Here is a 17,703-nt window from a genome sequence, read left to right as displayed (position 1 = left end):
TTGTTCTTCAGTTTGTGACATGACTGGTACCTTGTTAGTATTCTCATGAAGGCGTACCTGTTGCTCAAATACTACCCTCTTTCCTTTATTTTTCTCTATGTCAGATGTTGTCAACATCTGGCATTCAGTATGCCTGTCTCTACAAAAGAACCGTGAGAACAGAGATTTCTTGGCATGGGGGGTGGGGATGGGATTTGTATGTTTCCATGTTGAGTCCCCTGAGCGTAGAACAATGTCTGACGCCCAGTAAGTGCTCAAAAAAATATTTTTTAAAGATTTTTTTTTAATGGGGGCCATTTTTGAAGTGTTTATTGACTGTTACAATACCGTTTCTGTTTTGATTTCTTGGCTGCAAAGCATGTGGGATCTTAGCTGCCCAATAGGAGATCAAATCCGCACCCCTTGCATTGGAAGACCAAGTCTTAACCACTGGACTGCCAGGGAAGTCCCTCACAAATAGTACTTGGATAAGTGAAAACACAGAGTTTTCAACTTAGAGTTAACAATATTACATTTTCACTCATGTGGGAGAGGAGGATCTGTTTGATTTTTCCCTTTATATCAATTCATTCCCTGCATCCCCAGATGCAGAGCTCTTTAGGTGTATCCAAGGCTCTGTTTCCTGTGTTGCATCAGCACTAACAAACCTACTTTTCAGTGCTGGGCTCTGAAGGTGCCCACCATTGGTTATCCAGGTGGTGTTGCCTGGAAACATGAAATCAGACCCTGACCTGCCTGCAATTAAATGATAACTCCCAGCGATGCTATCACATATGAGGGCTGGGTAGACAAAGAGAGGGGTCTCCCTTCCAACACTCTGGTATTTCAAATACAGTATTATTGCATGACATTTTCTCAAGCTGTATCCTGTTTTGTAATGTTTTGAAACACTCACAAAATAGGCCTTGAACTTAGGCAAAAGTCTTACAGTCTGCAGTTTCTGGGAACTGGTTTTAATTCAGCCCTCTGCTCCGCAGCAATATTTTTAGCGTGCCTCTCTGAAATTACTTATGTCATTGACAAATTTCTGGTACAAATACTCTGTTGCTTTCATCTTTAAAGAAACACAGATTTATTTTTCAGTAACTAACAACCAAGCTATATAGAGATTTTTTTTCCCTCTCTGAAGTATATTTAAGTCTGCCAGGGCGATGAAACTTTGCTTTCATTGTAACTTGAAAAATTTGGTGTGAGGGGGAGAAAGAATGAATAAGACTTCTGTCCATCCTCCCCTTTATAATCAGTTCAATGCAGGAGAGTAAAGCCCGGGCCAGGCTGCCTTTCTCTTTTTCTGTGACCTTGAGTTGAATACATCCCTTTATCTCATTGAGCATCAGTTTCCATCTGTAAAATGAACATCCTCATCCATCTCTGAAATTCTATGACTGAGTCACGTCAGTAGTGCTGGAAATACAGGCATTAAAATAACCAAATGATGGATGAGCCAGTGAAGATACACAGGTGACTTTGGGCAGGTAGGGATCTACTTGGCATTTTCATTATGCCTTTTTATAAAAACACTTTTATGCTCTTCTTTTCAGTCTGATCTTAAAAGCCATTTTCTAGATTTGAAGTTTTGCTTTTTTATTTTAGTGTTTGTTGGGTTTTTGCGGGGAGGAGGGCATGTGTGACTGAACAACAACATGCAGCGTGTGGAATCTTGGTTCTTTGACCAGGGATCAAACCCGTGACCCCTGCATCGGAAGCGTGGGGTCTAAACCACTGGATTGCCAGAGAAGTCCCTGAAGTTTTACTTTAATGAACAAAAAGTTCAGCTGGGAAAACATTCAAGAAAGTCTCCGTATGTAATTATTAAGGTATGAAAGAAAGATAAGAGCTTCCTAAGTGTGGCCACAAAGTAAGATGGGAAGCATGTAATAGCAGCTGGTTCTGGCCCAGTAAGATGAGTGAAAGCTGTTGATAAAGGCCCCCAAACACTTGTCAGTCAATCTTAAATTACTGCTAAGCTTTACCTACAGATGGCTGCAGTTTTCCAGGGCACCCATGAAGAGGGTGAATGCTCTGTACACCCATGAATAGGATGGATGCTCTGGTCCCGTTGAGGAAGAGCCTAGGTAAGATGGCCTATGGACTTGTCTACATAACCTGCCAAGATTCAGACTTTCCCTTGGCGGGACCATGGCAATAAATGGTTTTTCTAATGGTGATGAAGCCATGAATGGAAACATTAACTTTAGCATTTATTGAATAAAAACCCTTTAGATGTTTTCTCAAAGAAATTCTTAAAACAGCCCCAGTTTCACCTAATATAGCATCCCCCAGATGGTTCTGGCATTGTATGTTCCAAGCACAATATCCCTGTATTATATGAAAGGATGCTTTGAGAATGTACATCCTCTGATCTATATTTGTATGTATCTCTGGAAGAGCTTAAGTTCTACAGCTTTTTAGCCTATCACTTGAGCCTTGTTCTTAAGCATCATACTTTGAATGTTTGTTAACTGCTTTTATAATTAACGAGTAGGTTCAGTGTGATACCTGGAGAAACAAATGACAACCCATTCCAGAATTCTTGCCTGGAGAATTCCATGGACCAAGGAGCCTGATGGGCTACAGTCCATGGGGTCGCAAAGAGTCAGACATGACTGGGTGACTAACTTTCACTTTCACAATGTGATATATCAGGCAGCCCCACCCCACCCCGCCAGTTAACAATGCATGCATTAGTTACTTTTGGTGAAAACTGATACATGCTAGATTGAATTAACTGAATGAACCCTTGCTTTAATGTGTCTTAACATGGACCTGTTTCAGCTGACACCAAAGCATGAGGCAGTTATCCTGCTGTGTTAGTTTGCTGGGGCGCCCAGTATAATACATCACAGAATGGGTGGTTTCAATATCAGACATGTATTTCCTCACAGTCCTGGAGGCTGGGAAGTCAAGACCAAGGTGGCGTCAGGGTTAGTTTTGACCTTGACTTCTCGATGCCGCCTTCTCGCTCTGACCCCGTGGCCTTGCTCATCCCGGGTGTCTCTGTGTGTCCTAATGGCCTCTCATAAGCCACCAGTCAGATTGCATTCGGGTCCACCCTCATTTTAACTTAGTCATCTTTGTGCAAGGTTTCTCTCCAAATAAAGCTACATTTCCATGTGTCAAAAGTTAGGGCTGCATCGTATGAATCTGGAGAGTATGCGGTTGAGCCCATGACACCTGTGTTCATGATTGACAGCCAGAAAGCCGGGTTTGGGACCCAGAAGCCTCGGGGAGAAGGAACTTCGAGGCTGTCTATGCCAGGCTCCTGCTCCCACATAGGAGGCTCTTCTGCTTAAACTCTGAAGGTTTGGGGAGGAAACCCATTATTCCACTGGAGTGAAAATATACCCCCTCCAACTGCCGCCAGCTCCCAGTGCTGCCTTCTGGAACTACAAAGCACCAACTCAGCTCCCTTTTCCACACCGTGGCCCTCTAAGACACGTTTATCGTGTCTTTCATCTTTTCTCCTGCAGGCAGAACGTCCCCAGAGAAAACAAGCTGCCTCACATTCAAAGAAGAGTGCCAGGGCTGATGTATATGTTTCAGATATGGATGTCCTTGATGGATGCTTGCCAAGCATAACTGGGTTTTAATTTCAATATTCCCACTTTTAAAGAGTAGTTTATTTCTCAGACTCTTTACAAACATGAGAACAACTTAGTTTGCTTTAAACCAAGGATTAAGTACTGAAAAAATTGAATGGTGTAGAAAAGTAAATTGATACAGAAGCATAGAAAGGAGGTCCTCTATCAAGGATGTTGCTAGAGGAACTACCATCAGATAGAATGAAGACCATGTCAATGAAAGAAAACATGACAAATGACACGTGACAAATTGTTACTCATCCCTTTTGGTTCTCCACTTACCGTGATGGTAAGCAGACAACCTTACATGATGGAGCAGTTAGAGATACAAATAGGAGAAATCCCACTTTTCAAGTCATTGTTGTTATTATTTAGTTGCTAAGTTATGTCCAACTCTTTGTGACCCGGTGGACTGTACCTGGCCATATTCCTCTGTCTATGGGGTTTCCCAGGCAAGAATACTGGAGTGGGTTGCCACTTCCTTCTCCAGGGGATTGTTCTGACTCAGGGATCAGACCAGCATCTCCTGCATTGGCAAGCAGATTCTTACCACCAAGCCACCTGGGAAGCCCTAAGTAATTGTTGTAAATAAAGTGGAAGATTTCCCCCACCCCCACCCCCACATCCCAGGCATTGTTAGTTGTAAAAAAGTGGGTGTCAGGACTTCCCTGGCGGACCAGTCCAGTGGCTAAGATTCCATGCTCCCAATGCAGGGGGCCTGGGTTCAATCCCTGGTCAGGGAACTAGATCCCACATGCCTCGATTAAGAGTTCCCGTGAAAGAAAAAGTGAAAGTCGCTCAGTCGTGTCCAACTGTTTGTGACCCCGTGGACTATACACTGCATGAAATTCTCCAGGCGAGAATACTGAAGTGATTAGCCATTCCCTTCTCCAGGGGATCTTCCCAACCCAGCGATCGAACCCAGGTCTCCTGCATTGCAGGTGGATTCTTTACCAACTGAGCCACCAGGGAAGCCCCCCAAAATGTGGAATGCTTCATGAATTTGCATGTCATATGTGCTGCCTAAGCGAGCACAAGAGTTCCCATACCGCAACTTAAAAAAAAAAAAAAAAGATTTGAGTACCTCAAGGAAGATGGAATATCCTGCGTGCCACAACTAAGATCTGGTACAGCCAAATAAATAAATAAAACATAGCTTTAAAAAAAAATAAAGTGGAAGTGGATGATGTAAAACAGTAATCTCCATCAAAAAGCTTCGTGGCCTCCCTTTGTAAGCTCGGTGTACAGAAATCCGACGATTTCCTCAAGCTCATCATTGGCCCTGAGTGTCTGCCACTTGTGTTAATTTCTGCTCTGTGTTCTGATGCACTAGGATTCTATCATTGTCATGTTGATAAATGTATTATTACCATTGGCACCTGATGCTGTTCTGATCTTAATCCCCTGGGTAGCTCATTGGCTCACAGAGTCCTTTTCGTCCTCTGTCTTGTTAAGATTTTAGAGTGATGAATCTTCATGTGAATCCATTGACTCAACACACTGGGTTCATGTGACCTCTTGGGTCTAGAAACTTCATTCCTGGGAAGCTATATCTTCCCTTTCCCTCTTTTTCTTTGATCTCTTTTGGGGATTACTATTCTTCCGATTTTAGGACTTCTAGAATGGTTCTAAGGAAAGCTTTTTTCCCCATGTAGTTTGCATCTCTTTATTCTTGGAAAATGTCCTCAAGATTAGATTTCATCTTTTTTTTTTTTAATACTTTTATTTGTTTAGCTGCGTGGGTCTTAGCGGTGGCATGCGGGATCTTTTTCTTCTTTCCCCCCTCAAAATTATTGATTATTTAATACTTTCAAGAAGAGTATAATTTAAAAAAGTACCTTTGAATGATGTTGTTAGGAAGATAGCAAGAGGAATTATTTGCTTAGCACAAAAGGATTTCTTTAAATTAAACTTGATAATGTTCTTTCCATTGCAAGTATTTTTCCCCCAAACTCCCTAACCGTCCCTCCTTTACCTCTCCCACTTGGCCTGCCCACCCCCGCCACCATAAGTTCCTTCTCTGTGAGTCTCCTTTTGTTTTTTAAGTAAGTTCATTTGTATCATTTTGGATTCCACATATAAGGGATGTCATATGACATTTCTCCTTGTCTGCCTGACTGCCTCCACTCAGTGTGGCATGCAGGATCTTTATTTGTGGCTTGTGAGATCTAGTTCCCTGATGAGGGATGGAACTTGAGCTCCCTGTATTGGGAGCGAAGAGTCTTAGCCACTGGACCATCAGAGAAGTCCCTAGATTTTATCTTGTTACTATATTTTTAATTTCTAAGAACTGATTTGTGTTCTAAACATTCCATTCTTTTTTTTTTTTTTTGGCCGAGCTGTTCAGCTTGTGAGATCTTAAGTTTCTCAACCAGGGTGACAGAACCTAGGCTGTCTGCAGTGAAAATGTGGAGTCCTCACCGCTGGACTGCCAGGGAATTCCCATGACCTTGGAATTTATGCAATAAATTTTGGTGAGCAGGACTTTGTTTTCTGGAAGAATCAGAAGTAAATTCTGTCATCCGGATTTTATTCTTCATCTAGGCAGTGGATTCTGCCTTGACTTAAAAGATATACTTTTATTAACTGTCACACTCTAGATTTGTAGAAAAGTTGTCTTTACAAGTAAATTGTAATTCATGTGAATACACGTTAAATAAATTTATTACTACTGCAAGTGTAAATTTTTGCTTTGCAAGTATTTTTGAAGCCAGTCTGAATAGTCTAGTTGGTCTTTTTTTTATTATTTTTAATTTATTTTTGGCTGCACTGGGTCTTTGTTGCTTCACATGCACTCGCTCTAGTTTGGTGTGTAGGCTTCTCACTGCAGTGAGTCCTCTTGTTGCAGGGCATGGACTCTAGAATATGGGCTCAGTAGTTGAGCCCTACAGGCTTCGTTGCCTTGCCGCATGTGGGTTCTTCCTGAACCAGAGACTGAACCCATGTCTCCTGCATTGGCAGGTAGATTCTTAACCACTGATCACCAGGCAAGTCCCTAGTTGACCTTTTAAGTTTTATATATATATAAAACTTATATAGTTTCAGACTACCAGGGAAGCCCTGGTAGTTATATAACTATATATATATATATATATATATATATATATATGGGCTTCCCTGGGAGTAAAGAATACTCCTGCAATGCAAGAGACCTGGGTTTGATCCCTGGGTTGGGAAGATCCCCTGGAGAAGGGAAATGCTACGTACTCCAGTATTCTGGCTTGGAGAATTCCAGGGACAGAGGAGCCTGGCAGGCTACATGGGGTCTCAAAGACTTGGTCATGACTGAGCAATTTTCACTTTCACGTTTCATATATATATATATATATATTTCCTTTTAAACACTTTATTATTGTGTGTGATTACAGTGAAAGTTGGTAGGAAAATAATAGATTTCAATATGTTTGTTTGTTTAAATGTTTAAAGTCACTCAGTCGTGTCTGACTCTTTACAACCCCGTGGACTGTAGCCCACTAGGCTCCTCCATCCATGGGATTCTCCAGGCAAGAATACTGGAGTGGGTTGCCATTTCCTTCTCCAGGGGATCTTCCCAACCCAGGGATCGAACCCAGGTCTCCCACACTACAGCAGACGCTTTAACTTCTGAGCCACCAGGGAAGCCCCCAGATTTCAATATATTAACTCAAATTAAGAAATTGTGAAGGAGACAGCTGCACCAATTAAATCTATCAATGGGAATTTAATTCCTTGCCACTTAGAGGCCACCAGGAACTCGTGTGTGGTCAAACCAAGTTAGGTTTCCTTAGCCTGTTATACTAAGGGAGGAGTCTAGCATGCGTGGCTCAGTAACAGGGAGGTGGGAGGGCTTTATTATAGGATTTGTGCTTATGCGGGTGATTCTGAGAAAACAAAGGAGTCATCACTAGACTGGATGCTGAAGAAGTGAGGGCAGTTCTATGAGAGGACAGCGTGGTGGTTTCTGTTCCGGAGGCAAGGAGATGGAAGCTGGGTGGAACTGTCCTGAAAGAAGCAGGAATTGTCCTTAGGAGACAATTCAGTCCATGGAGACGTTCAGTTATTTTTACAGTTTTAGAAGTTGTGCTCTGGCCATATGAGGCTGTTGAGCACTTGAAATATGGCTGATCCTATTTGAGATGTGTTCTTCATGTGAAATACTCAGTCCAAAAAGGAATGTAAAATATTTTCCTAATATTTTTTCATTTTTAGCACATATTGGCATAACTGGACTAGATAAAATATAGATACAGGGTTAGATTAAATGTATTCAAATGAACCTCAACGGTTTAGTATTATTCATTTTAATGTGACTACTAGAAAATTTAAAGTTGGGAGTTCCCTGGTGGTCCAGTGCTTCAGACTTGGCACTTTCACTGCCGAGGGTGAGGGTTGATCCCTAGTTGGGCAGCTAAGATCCTGCAAGCCACATGGTGCAGTCAACAAGAAAGAAAGACTCCCCCTAAAAAAAAGGAAGTGAGGGAGAGAGAAAGGAAGGAAGGGGAGAAGAAGGAAAAGTGACAGAAGAAGAAAATTTAAAGCCTTGTGTGTGGCTTGCTGGTGGGCTCACATCAGTTTCAGATGAGCAGCTGCAGTCAGTCCGTGGGTAGGTCATTACTGTTAGTTCTCTCTTCTCAGTGCGCTAGCCTCTTCTCTTCAGCTAGCCTCTCCCTCCCACTCCTTTTGAGAAGGACTTTCCAGGCAAATCAAAGATGGTCTCATTCTCCTCTGAAAGATCCAGAGGAACCTCAGGTTAATTACTGTTAGTGCGAGATGATGCTTCTCTTGTCAGGATGCATTTCTGAGAAATTGATGATAAAAGGGCATCCTTGCTTTGTATAGATACACGTATTTTTTCAAAGGATTCTTTTAAAATGAGACTTAAGTATATTTAAAGCGTATTTCTCAACCTTTTCACCACTGCCTTGCCCAGCTAAGTCTTTTTTCCGTAACTCATCCCCCCCCAACATTTTTATAGCAGAGATATACTGTATACCAGTTTATATAATATGGATGCCTCTGTTTGTCTGTCTCTATATATTGTGCTGTGCTTAGTCTCAGCCATGCGACCCCATGGATTGGAGCCCACCAGGCTTCTCTGACCATAGAATTTTTCAGGCAAGAATACTGGTGTGGGTTGCCATTTCATCCTCCAGGGGATCTTCCCGACCCAGGGACTGAACCCTCGTCTTCTGGGTCTCCTGCATTGTAGGCAGATTCTTTACCTACTAAGGCATCAGGGAAGCCGTGTGTGTGTGTGTGTGTGTGTGTGTGTGTGTGTGTGTATATATATGTTTAAAATCTGTGCTTCATATGTAAAAGAATAAGGTCAACCATGAATCAATTTTTACCCCATTGAGAAGTGGATAGTTTAGGCATAATAGCTAACATTTATTATGTTTCTCAAATACACTTGGTAGTGCTTAAGATAACATTAGCGTTGCTGCTGCTGCTAAGTCGCTTCAGTCATGTCCGACTCTGTGCGACCCCATAGACAGCAGCCCACCAGGCTCCCCTGTCCCTGGGATTCTCAAGGCAAGAACACTGGAGTGGGTTGCCATTTCCTTCTCCAATGCGTAAGAGTGAAAAGTGAAAGTGAAGTCGCTCAGTCGTGTCCGACTCTCAGCGACCCCATGGACTGTAGCCCACCAGGCTCCTCCATCCATGGGATTTTCCAGGCAAGAGTACTGGAGTGGGGTGCCATTGCCTTCTCCGAACATTAGCGTTAGTGGTGTCTTTATTCTCCCATCACTTGAAGCCCACAGAGTTAGAAGAATTCCTTACTCCTGGCCACATTGCTATCAGAAGAACCAGAACTACAACTCCTTTTTAAGACTTTGCAATCTTCTTTGGACCAAACCAAATACGAGTGTTCAGAGTCTTAAGAAGAATAAAGGATTTGAACACAAGGCACTCAGCAGAGAATCTGATTCCTGTGCCAACACCTGACCAGATTTGGTAGTGAAACACCTTTTTGCTTATTTTCTAATTTTTAGAAGATTACACTTTGACGTGAATCTGCTTTCAGCTTGCTAGTTTATGGATTCCATGATTGGGAGTTGAAGATCATGATTTAGACTGCCTTGCATTTTATTTGTTTTATTCTGGGGCAGCGCTGAGTCTTTGTTGCTGCGAGAGGACTTTTCTCTCGTTGTGCCGGCGAGGACTACTCTCTAGTCGCAGTGGCTTGTCTTGTGAAGCACAGGCTCTAGGCGCACAGGCTTCAGTAGCTGCTGCTCTACGGGGCTCAGTAGTTGAGACGCGTGGGCTTAGTTGCTCTGTGGCATGTGGAATCTTCCTGGACCAGGGACCGAACCCATGTCCCCTGCATCAGCAGGCGAATTCTTTGGACCATCAGGGAAGCCCCAAGTCTGCCTTGCTTTTTTGATGGAATTGGAGGTATTGCTGGAAGGTTCAAGGTCTGGCAGTGCAGGTCCCCTCTGCAACAACCACAAGCTGGTCATCAGATGTGCTTGCCTTCTAACCGTGAGAGTAACAGAGCTTGTTGTAGAAGATTTGTAAAGTGGAGGAAAATATCAGGACAGAAATTGTCCATGATTCCACTATGGTTGGTTTTTGATAGTTTTCTTTTTGGGCTCTTTTTTTGCTCAGCCTCACTTATGTGAGCATACTTTAGAAAGCAAAATCAAGATTGTATTGAATATATAGTTTATATACTTAACAAAGAGGTGTGTGGCTTTCTATATCAATGTAAGCATTTCTCCATGTCCTTAACTGCTTCAAACACGTTGTTTTGCAAGATAGTCCAGTGAAGAGTTAAATAAACTATTTTCCTAGTATTGGGACACTTAAGTTCTTTAAATATATTATACATCCCAAGCAGTTAAAATTTTCATATATAAATTTATACTTTGATTTGGTATAGCTGCTGCTGAGTCATTTCAGTCGTGTCCGACTCTGCGTGACCCCATAGACGGCAGCCCACCAGGCTCCCCCGTCCCTGGGATTCTCCAGGCAAGAACACTGGAGTGGGGTGCCATTTCCTTCTCCAATGCATGAAAGTGAAAAGTGAAAGTGGAGTGGCTCAAGTCGTGTCTGACTCTAGCGACCCCATGGACTGCAGCCTACCAGGCTCCTCCGCCCTGGGATTTTCCAGGCAAGAGTACTGGAGTGGGGTGCCATTGCCTTTTCCTTGGTATAGCTAATATTTGTTGAGTTCACATGTTGTAATATTCGACTTGGCAATTCTACTTTTGGTATAGCTAATAAAAGTTGAATTGCCAAGTCGAATATTACAACATGTGAACTCAAAAAGAGGAGAAATAAACTTATTCTATATCACTTTTATTATTTGGATTGAGTTTTTTTTTAATATTTAATTTCCCCCTTTCCTTTTTTTTTTTTTTTTTGATAAATTGTATTGCTAAGTGACTTTTAAATCCCCCTTAGCTTTTCTGTTGTAGTACAATAGTCCCTTTGAGGAACTAGTCTTCAGATTATTTGTCTTGAGGATTTTGAATCAAAATAACCATGTCTACACAAACATGTCCAATTCAACTGGACCATAAAATTCAATTAATTGGTATTTGCCTGTGTTCGTAGCAAAGGAGCAGAGAAGACTTGAAAATACACTGAGCCCAGGAGAACCTGCCCGATGTCATTTAATTCAGTGTATAGTTTCATCTTCTTCATGGTTATTAGTTGGCAGCAACTTCTAATTCAACCCGAGATGATCTTCGAAGCATTTTAAAGGAGCAGCAGTGCATAGAGGCTCCTTTAGATTTCATCTGCCCTTTGCAGCCAGAGGAAAAGCAACCTCATTGGGTTTGGGTTTATTTTCCTCTGAATGTAAAGCTGGGGTGAAAAGAAAAATAAAGGAGGGGTGATGGGGGTTGGGAGTGGATTTGGGGTGAGTCCAAGTCTCCAGTTCCCAATGCTCGATCCCTGGGTCAGGAAGATTCCCCTGGAGGAGGAAATGGCAACCCACTCCTGTGTTCTTGCCTGGAGAATCCCATGGACAGAGGAGCCTGGCAGGCTACAGTCCATGGGGTCGCAGAGTTGGACATGACTGAGTCGACTTAGCATGCACGCACAAGTCCCTAGTTCCCGACGATGCTCACGTGTAGGTTAAATGCCTCCTTGGAGGAAGTTAATGAACCTCGCATCTGCACTGACTCGTGTTTTGGTCTCTGTCCTGATTGCAGCTTTTTGTCCACTTGTCCAGCCTCGTTGGACTTCGAGGCTTCCTGAGTTCTCATCCTGAGTCACTGCTTTGTGATGCGCACGCATCCTACTATTTCTGCTGTTTCCGTCTTTGAGTCCTCTCTACCCTGGGCTTCCAGGCCGGTTTCTCCTTGATGGCCTCTAATCTCTGTCCATTCTCAGAGCCGTTGTTCAGATTCTTCTGTCTTCCTCAGTGTTCCAGACCTTTGACTTCACCTGCTGCATTCCATTCGGATGATCTCAGAGATGTGAGTGCTGCCAACTTTTTGACTCCTTCCTCACCTTGGTCACCATGGTTTCCATCGATGTTATTTCTAGAGCGTCTTTCTCATTGTCGTTACTGCCCAGTTACTTTTTCTAAATCACAGTTCAAACTGTGTGTGGAGCTCTGCTCCAAAGCCTCTGATGGCTCCCTGCAGCCTCCAGAACTCATATGAAGTTCTTTTTTCTTAAAAAAAGAAAAAAAAGGTTTCATGAGATATCATCCACACATCATGCAGGTGACCCATTTAAAGTATACATGTTTTTGGGTTTTAGTATATTCACAGAAATGTACAACCATCAGCACAGTCAATTTTAGGACATTTTTGTTTCATGGCAAAGAACCCCCACACCTGTTAGCAGCCTCTCTCTCCAGCTCTCTGGGTCTGAGTAACTGCTAGTCCATTTTTCTGTCCTTATAGATTTGCCTATTCCCGATATAATTAAATAATATGTCAACACATCAATGTACGAGGGTCCAGTTTCTTTCTTTGTTATCTTGTCAGTCTTTTTGATTATAGCCATTCTAGTGAGTGTGACGGAGAAGGCACTGGCACCCCACTCCAGTATTCTTGCCTGGCAAATCCCATGGATGGAGGAGCCTGGTAGGCTGCAGTCCATGGGGTCTCGAAGAGTTGGACACGACTGAGCAACTTCACTTTCACTTTTCACTTTCACGCATTGGAGAAGGAAATGGCAACCCACTCCAGCGTTCTTGCCTGGAGAATCCCAGGGACAGAGGAGCCTGGTGGGCTGCCATCTATGGGGTCGCACAGAGTCGGACATGACTGAAGCGACTTAGCAGCAGCAGCAGTAGCAGTGAGTGGGAATTGGTATCTCATTGTGGTTTTGTTTGCATTTTCCTAATGGCTCATAACCTTGAGCATCTTTTCACGTGCCCGTTTGTGTTGTCTTCCTTAGAGCAATGTCCATTCAGATCCTTCATCATTTTAAAAATATATTTATTATCTTCGTTGGGGTGCATGGACTTTCCAGTTGTGGTGTGCAGGCTCTCTAGCTGTGGCCCAAGAGTGAGATCTTAGTTCCCTGACCAGGAATTGAACCCAGGCTGTGGCAATAAAAGAACCGAGTCTTAACCACAGGAGCACCAGGGAATCCAGATCATTTTTTTTTTTAAATTGGGTTATTTGTTACACTGTTCTTAAGATGTCATTCAGGTCCCTTCATACTCTGGCCTCCAATGTAATATGTCTTGTCTCATCTCTAGTTATCACTTCTATCCCTTCCTGCTCCCAGTCTCCCTAAGCTGACTCTGAGCCTGTGCCTGCCTGAAGTCACATCAGTCGTGTCTGACTCTGTGCAACCCCAAGGACTGTAGCCCACCAGGCTCCTCTGTCTATGGGATTCTCCAGGCAAGAATACTGGAGTGGGTTGCCATTTCCTTCTCCAATGCGTGAAAGTGAAAAGTGAAAGGGAAGTCGCTCAGTCGTGTCCGACTCTTAGTGACCCCATGGACTGCAGCCTACCAGGCTCCTCCATCCATGGGATTCTCCAGGCAAGAGTACTGGAGTAGGGTGCCATTACCTTCTCTGCCCCAATGCTAGAACTTGGTAAATATTTGTTGAATGAACCAGGAAGTTTGGGGAAAACACTCCCCCCCCCCCCCCACAATCATCCACTCATTTAGGATATTGGTAAACGTTTTCCCATCATTTTTGCTTTTTGCTTTGGGTGATGATGTATTCCTCTAAAAATTCTGATGTAATAAAAAGAAGCAAATAAGGAATGGAAGTGATAACCAAAGAAGGTTGCCTGCATTGTACACTTACCTGGGGTCTGATCTTTACTCCATCCAGCTTTTATCCTTATTGATGACTTTTCTCTGTAAATCCAAGACACACAGAGGCTTATCGGGCAGCTGTGCCACACGCCCTGTCCTTGATTACTCTTTGAGGTGGAGATCCAACAAGGACTGTCTGCTAAGAGAGGTGACAGCTTGCCACATGATCTCTTGATTGGCCTCCAGGTTTAAACTGCCTCTTTAAGAATATCAAGTCTGCCGTGTTGGTGTCTTCACCAATGTCATAAAAAGAGAAGAAAAAAAAAAGGTTTAAGCACCAAAGCTGAATAGCAATACATTTACCTTTTTAAATGTTTTAAATAGACCTTACATTTGTGATATTTCTCCATCCTGATGATGTTTCTTCCTGTTGTTAGATGATGATGCCTTCCTGTTGTTAGAATTTGGACTTTTATTTATTTCAAAAAATTATTTTTGGCCATACTGCACAGGTACAGGAGGATCTTAGTTCCCTGACCAGGGATGGAACCCATGCCTCCTGCAGTGGAAGCGCCAGGGGAGTCCCAGAAAGGAGAGGAGCTGGTGGCACAGCCAAGCAAGGTCAGAGTCGACAGATCCACCTAGAAGTTGAACTGTCCTTCAGGTGGCCCCAGGTGATAGTTATCTGCTGCCCCCAGCAGCTGGTGCTGAGAAATGACGCAGCTGAGACCTCAGCTCCCCGGGGAGCCCAGGCTGGTGCACACGTTTTGGAAGCTTGGATGTAGACCACTCATTTCATGAGGCCAGCAAAGCAGCCCGCAGAGCTGGCTTTCTCCCTTATTTTGCACAACTAAGGGACTCTCCAGGGTTGGGGGTGGGGGGGAACGGGGATAGATAGATAGGGGCGGGGAGCAGAAGAATGCAGAGCTGCTCTGACCCCTTGGCTACGAGGACTCTGGAGGGACAATAGGCACCAGCAACATTTCACACGCACCAGGGGGACTGTAATTGAAGCAATTTGTGAACCAAAGTGAAGGCTCCTCTAGGGAAGATAAAGGGTTAGGAGGCTGCTCAGTGGCTCTCTCTGGGATTCAGCTCCCAGGACAAGTCGCATCACTGCTGTTCCCAAGCGGACGTTTGTCTAGGCTGAGTGTTCGCGGAAATATAAGGGGGAAGTCGGATCTAGAGAGAGGCAGAAGACGGTTTTTTCAACGAGGTCTGATCGCCAGCAGCGGTGCCGCCTTAACCTCGCTCAGTGCAGGCCTGATATGGTGCGTGGCGCCCCCTCGCGGCCAGATGGAGCAACGACGTGTCATGCCTGCCTGCCTGCCTGTGCTTTTTGGATTTTTCTTGATAATTCTGTTCCCCTCCTCCCTCCTCTTTTTCTGTAACCACTCTGGTCCACCCAAGTCCCCCACCTTTCTCCCTGGCCCTGGAGCATGGATGAGCAAGATCTTCACTGTACGAAGAAAAAGTAAAACCTACCTTTGGTTTACTTAGAGGGAGAGCCTGTACTAATGAGGTCAGACAGGCAAGACATGAAGTGATAAAGAGGAAAAGGATGAAAAAAAAGGGAAACAAACCCCAGGGGACCTAAACGGACCTGTGCTAACAGAAAATTAACATGGGAAATAATGTCAAAATCGTAAGAACCCTCCAACTTATCACTTATCCTGTGTCTTTATACAGAATAAATCTGAAATTGCATTAAAAAAAAGATTTTACAAATGTAGGGCTGCTTGACAATTTCTGAGTTTTAAATATCGGCTCTGACTGATTTTCATGCTGTGTGTCAGCTAACTTATGCCATTAAAAAAAAAAGTAGTGTTCAAATATTTAGTTTTTTTTTTTAAGTTGCCTTGATTAAGTGTTGAAAACACGTGTTCGCCTTGTAACAGCCCTTCTCAAAGAGTTCAGGAAACAAGACAACTGAGGGTTGCCAACCCCAGATCAGTGCAGTGCGTGTGTGAAGCAGATGGTGAAAATATAAAATACTATAGGTGCTAAAAAAGGGAACAGCATTTTTGCACCTCATCAGCCTCTAAACAAACATAAGGATACAGAACACAGTGTGTGTGTGTGTTTTTTTTTTAATGGCTGTAGAATTTAATGTCTTTTTTAAGTAATATTAAAAAGCTGAGCCACAGAAGTAAATCGGTGCCAGGAATGAAGTAACGGTTTAGATAAAATGCTGCTGACTCTGGTGTTATTCATCCCAGCAACTCTGAAACCCTCCCCGGGTCTCCGCAGAGCCTTACTGACCACGAGCAGAGGCCAACTACGGGGAGGGTTCCTCTCCTTTAAAGCGAAACACATGACTCGCGAGCGCGGTGCCAAGTCCCCGGAGCGCAGGGAGGGCGGGCCAGCCCCCAGCCCCCCGGCCCGCCGGCCCGGATGGGTGGGTGGGTGGAGGGGTGGGTGGGTCCTCGTATAATTAGCCGGGGGAAGGCAGCCTCAGTCCGCTTCTGGCTGCAGCTCCGACGGCACCTCTGGTTTTCCCTGATCTTCCGAGGGTGGCCTGGCGCTCAGCTCTTTGCTGATCCCAGCGTAGGCTGCGGTGGGGGGCCGCTGGCAAGACGGCTCCGGCCACCCGCCCTAGGAGGTCGAGGCTCGCCGCTCTCTCTGCTCGAAGGTGCGCTGTGGGATGATGCTAGGCGTCCTCACGATCACAGGTAATGCGGAGGCTGGGTCTGCTGTATATTCTGCCTCCGTGGCAGGTGGAGGAACCTGCCCTTGGCCTGGGGTGGGGATGAGGGGTGGTGCAGGGCAACTGGCTCGACGCACCCTGATGGACCCCTACTTCTCTCGCTGTGCTGACTTTTTGATCCGAAGAGCATTCTCTCTCTGGCTCAGCAGGGCCACGCAAACCCAGGGCTTTCTTCTTGCCCGTGCAGGAATCTTCCTGATGCCCAGGGGAGACCGGTAATGGGGTGTGTGTGTGTGTGTGTGTGTGAGTGTGATTGTGTGTGTATGGGATTGTGTGTGTGTGTGATTGTGTGTGTATGGGAGTGTGTGTGTGTGTGTGTGTGTGTGATTGTGTGTGTGTGTGAGTGTGTGTGTGTGTGTGTGTGTGTGTGTGTGTGTGTGTATGGGATTGCACCTCTCGCCTTGGTGGAGGGAAAGGACAGCCCCACCCGAACAGAAGATACATGTTGGAGTGGAGTGAATCTGAACATAGATTGTACCAGCCTAACTGCCCGCTATAGTCATGGAAAAAAAAAATTCTTGTTGAGAAATTGCAGTATTTGGCATTTTGACCTGCTTATTAGAACTTTCAATGAAGGATCATTTAGGGGACTACAATGTTAGCTCTGGTTTATGTGGTGGTTTCAATAAAGCCATAGTTACTATAAAATTAGTGACTAACATAAGCTTGCTTTCTAGAAATCTGGCTGTGAATGTGAATGATAATATATCATAGCCATCTCTAGCAAATAAGTTACAGATATCAAACTTTGGAATGTACTCAGGACTCTTCTAACTTGTCATTTGATCTTTTCATGCAATTTATACTGTAGCTTCAGTCCTTAGGAATTTACTTGTTTCCTCCCCCTTTCTGCCTTTTCTCCCCTCATCAAAAATTAAACTCCATCTGCTAATTTAGGTTTATAAGATCAGCTCCTCTCTAAACATTTGAGATCATTGCTCTCCAAATAAATATTTTCTTAAAAGCACAGTGTAGCATTTCTAAGACTTAAAATTTTTCTCTATGTAATTGCCTCTGCAAAGCCTTCTCCTCCTCTGGAATTTGAAATGAATGTGAAAGTTTAGTGAAACAAAAAATACCTTTCACTTCCTATAGATTAACTTGTTTACTTTGAGATTTCCTTAACATTCCTTCCCCAAGTTAACTCAACTAGCCTTTTTACCCTTTAACTTGTGTGAAAATTTACCTGATGCCTAAAAAACCTTTTTTAAATTATTAGACTATACATTTGAAAATAAAAAAATAGAAAATTC

At 43.8% G+C, this 17,703-nt stretch overlaps 1 protein-coding gene and 1 long non-coding RNA gene across 3 annotated transcripts in view; one reads left to right on the top strand and one right to left on the bottom strand.

The window, feature by feature from the left end:
* AKAP12 (A-kinase anchoring protein 12) overlaps positions 1-17,703 on the top strand; it is a 111,231-nt gene that overhangs the window by 69,611 nt on the left and 23,917 nt on the right. Inside the window, exon 1 of one of the 2 annotated variants that reach the window (XM_006080209.4) lies at positions 16,171-16,415. The exons of the other annotated variant lie outside the window; for it this stretch is intronic. Coding sequence (XP_006080271.4) covers positions 16,388-16,415 — 28 coding nt within the window. The 5' untranslated portion in view covers positions 16,171-16,387. Of the gene's footprint in view, positions 1-16,170; positions 16,416-17,703 lie in introns of those variants that run through there. 2 annotated transcript variants of the gene reach the window in all.
* Positions 11,845-14,272, bottom strand: LOC123327650. Its single transcript, XR_006542287.2, has 3 exons — positions 14,135-14,272; positions 13,793-14,034; positions 11,845-12,189 (listed from the first exon to the last, which is right to left on the bottom strand). It is a non-coding gene; the product is annotated as an uncharacterized LOC123327650 (long non-coding RNA).

The sequence above is a fragment of the Bubalus bubalis genome, chromosome 10, assembly GCF_019923935.1.
Source record: "Bubalus bubalis isolate 160015118507 breed Murrah chromosome 10, NDDB_SH_1, whole genome shotgun sequence".
Taxonomy (NCBI): domain Eukaryota; kingdom Metazoa; phylum Chordata; class Mammalia; order Artiodactyla; family Bovidae; genus Bubalus; species Bubalus bubalis.
The sequence above is the reverse complement of the archived record's forward strand: the minus strand, read 5'-3'. Positions and strand labels throughout refer to the sequence as shown.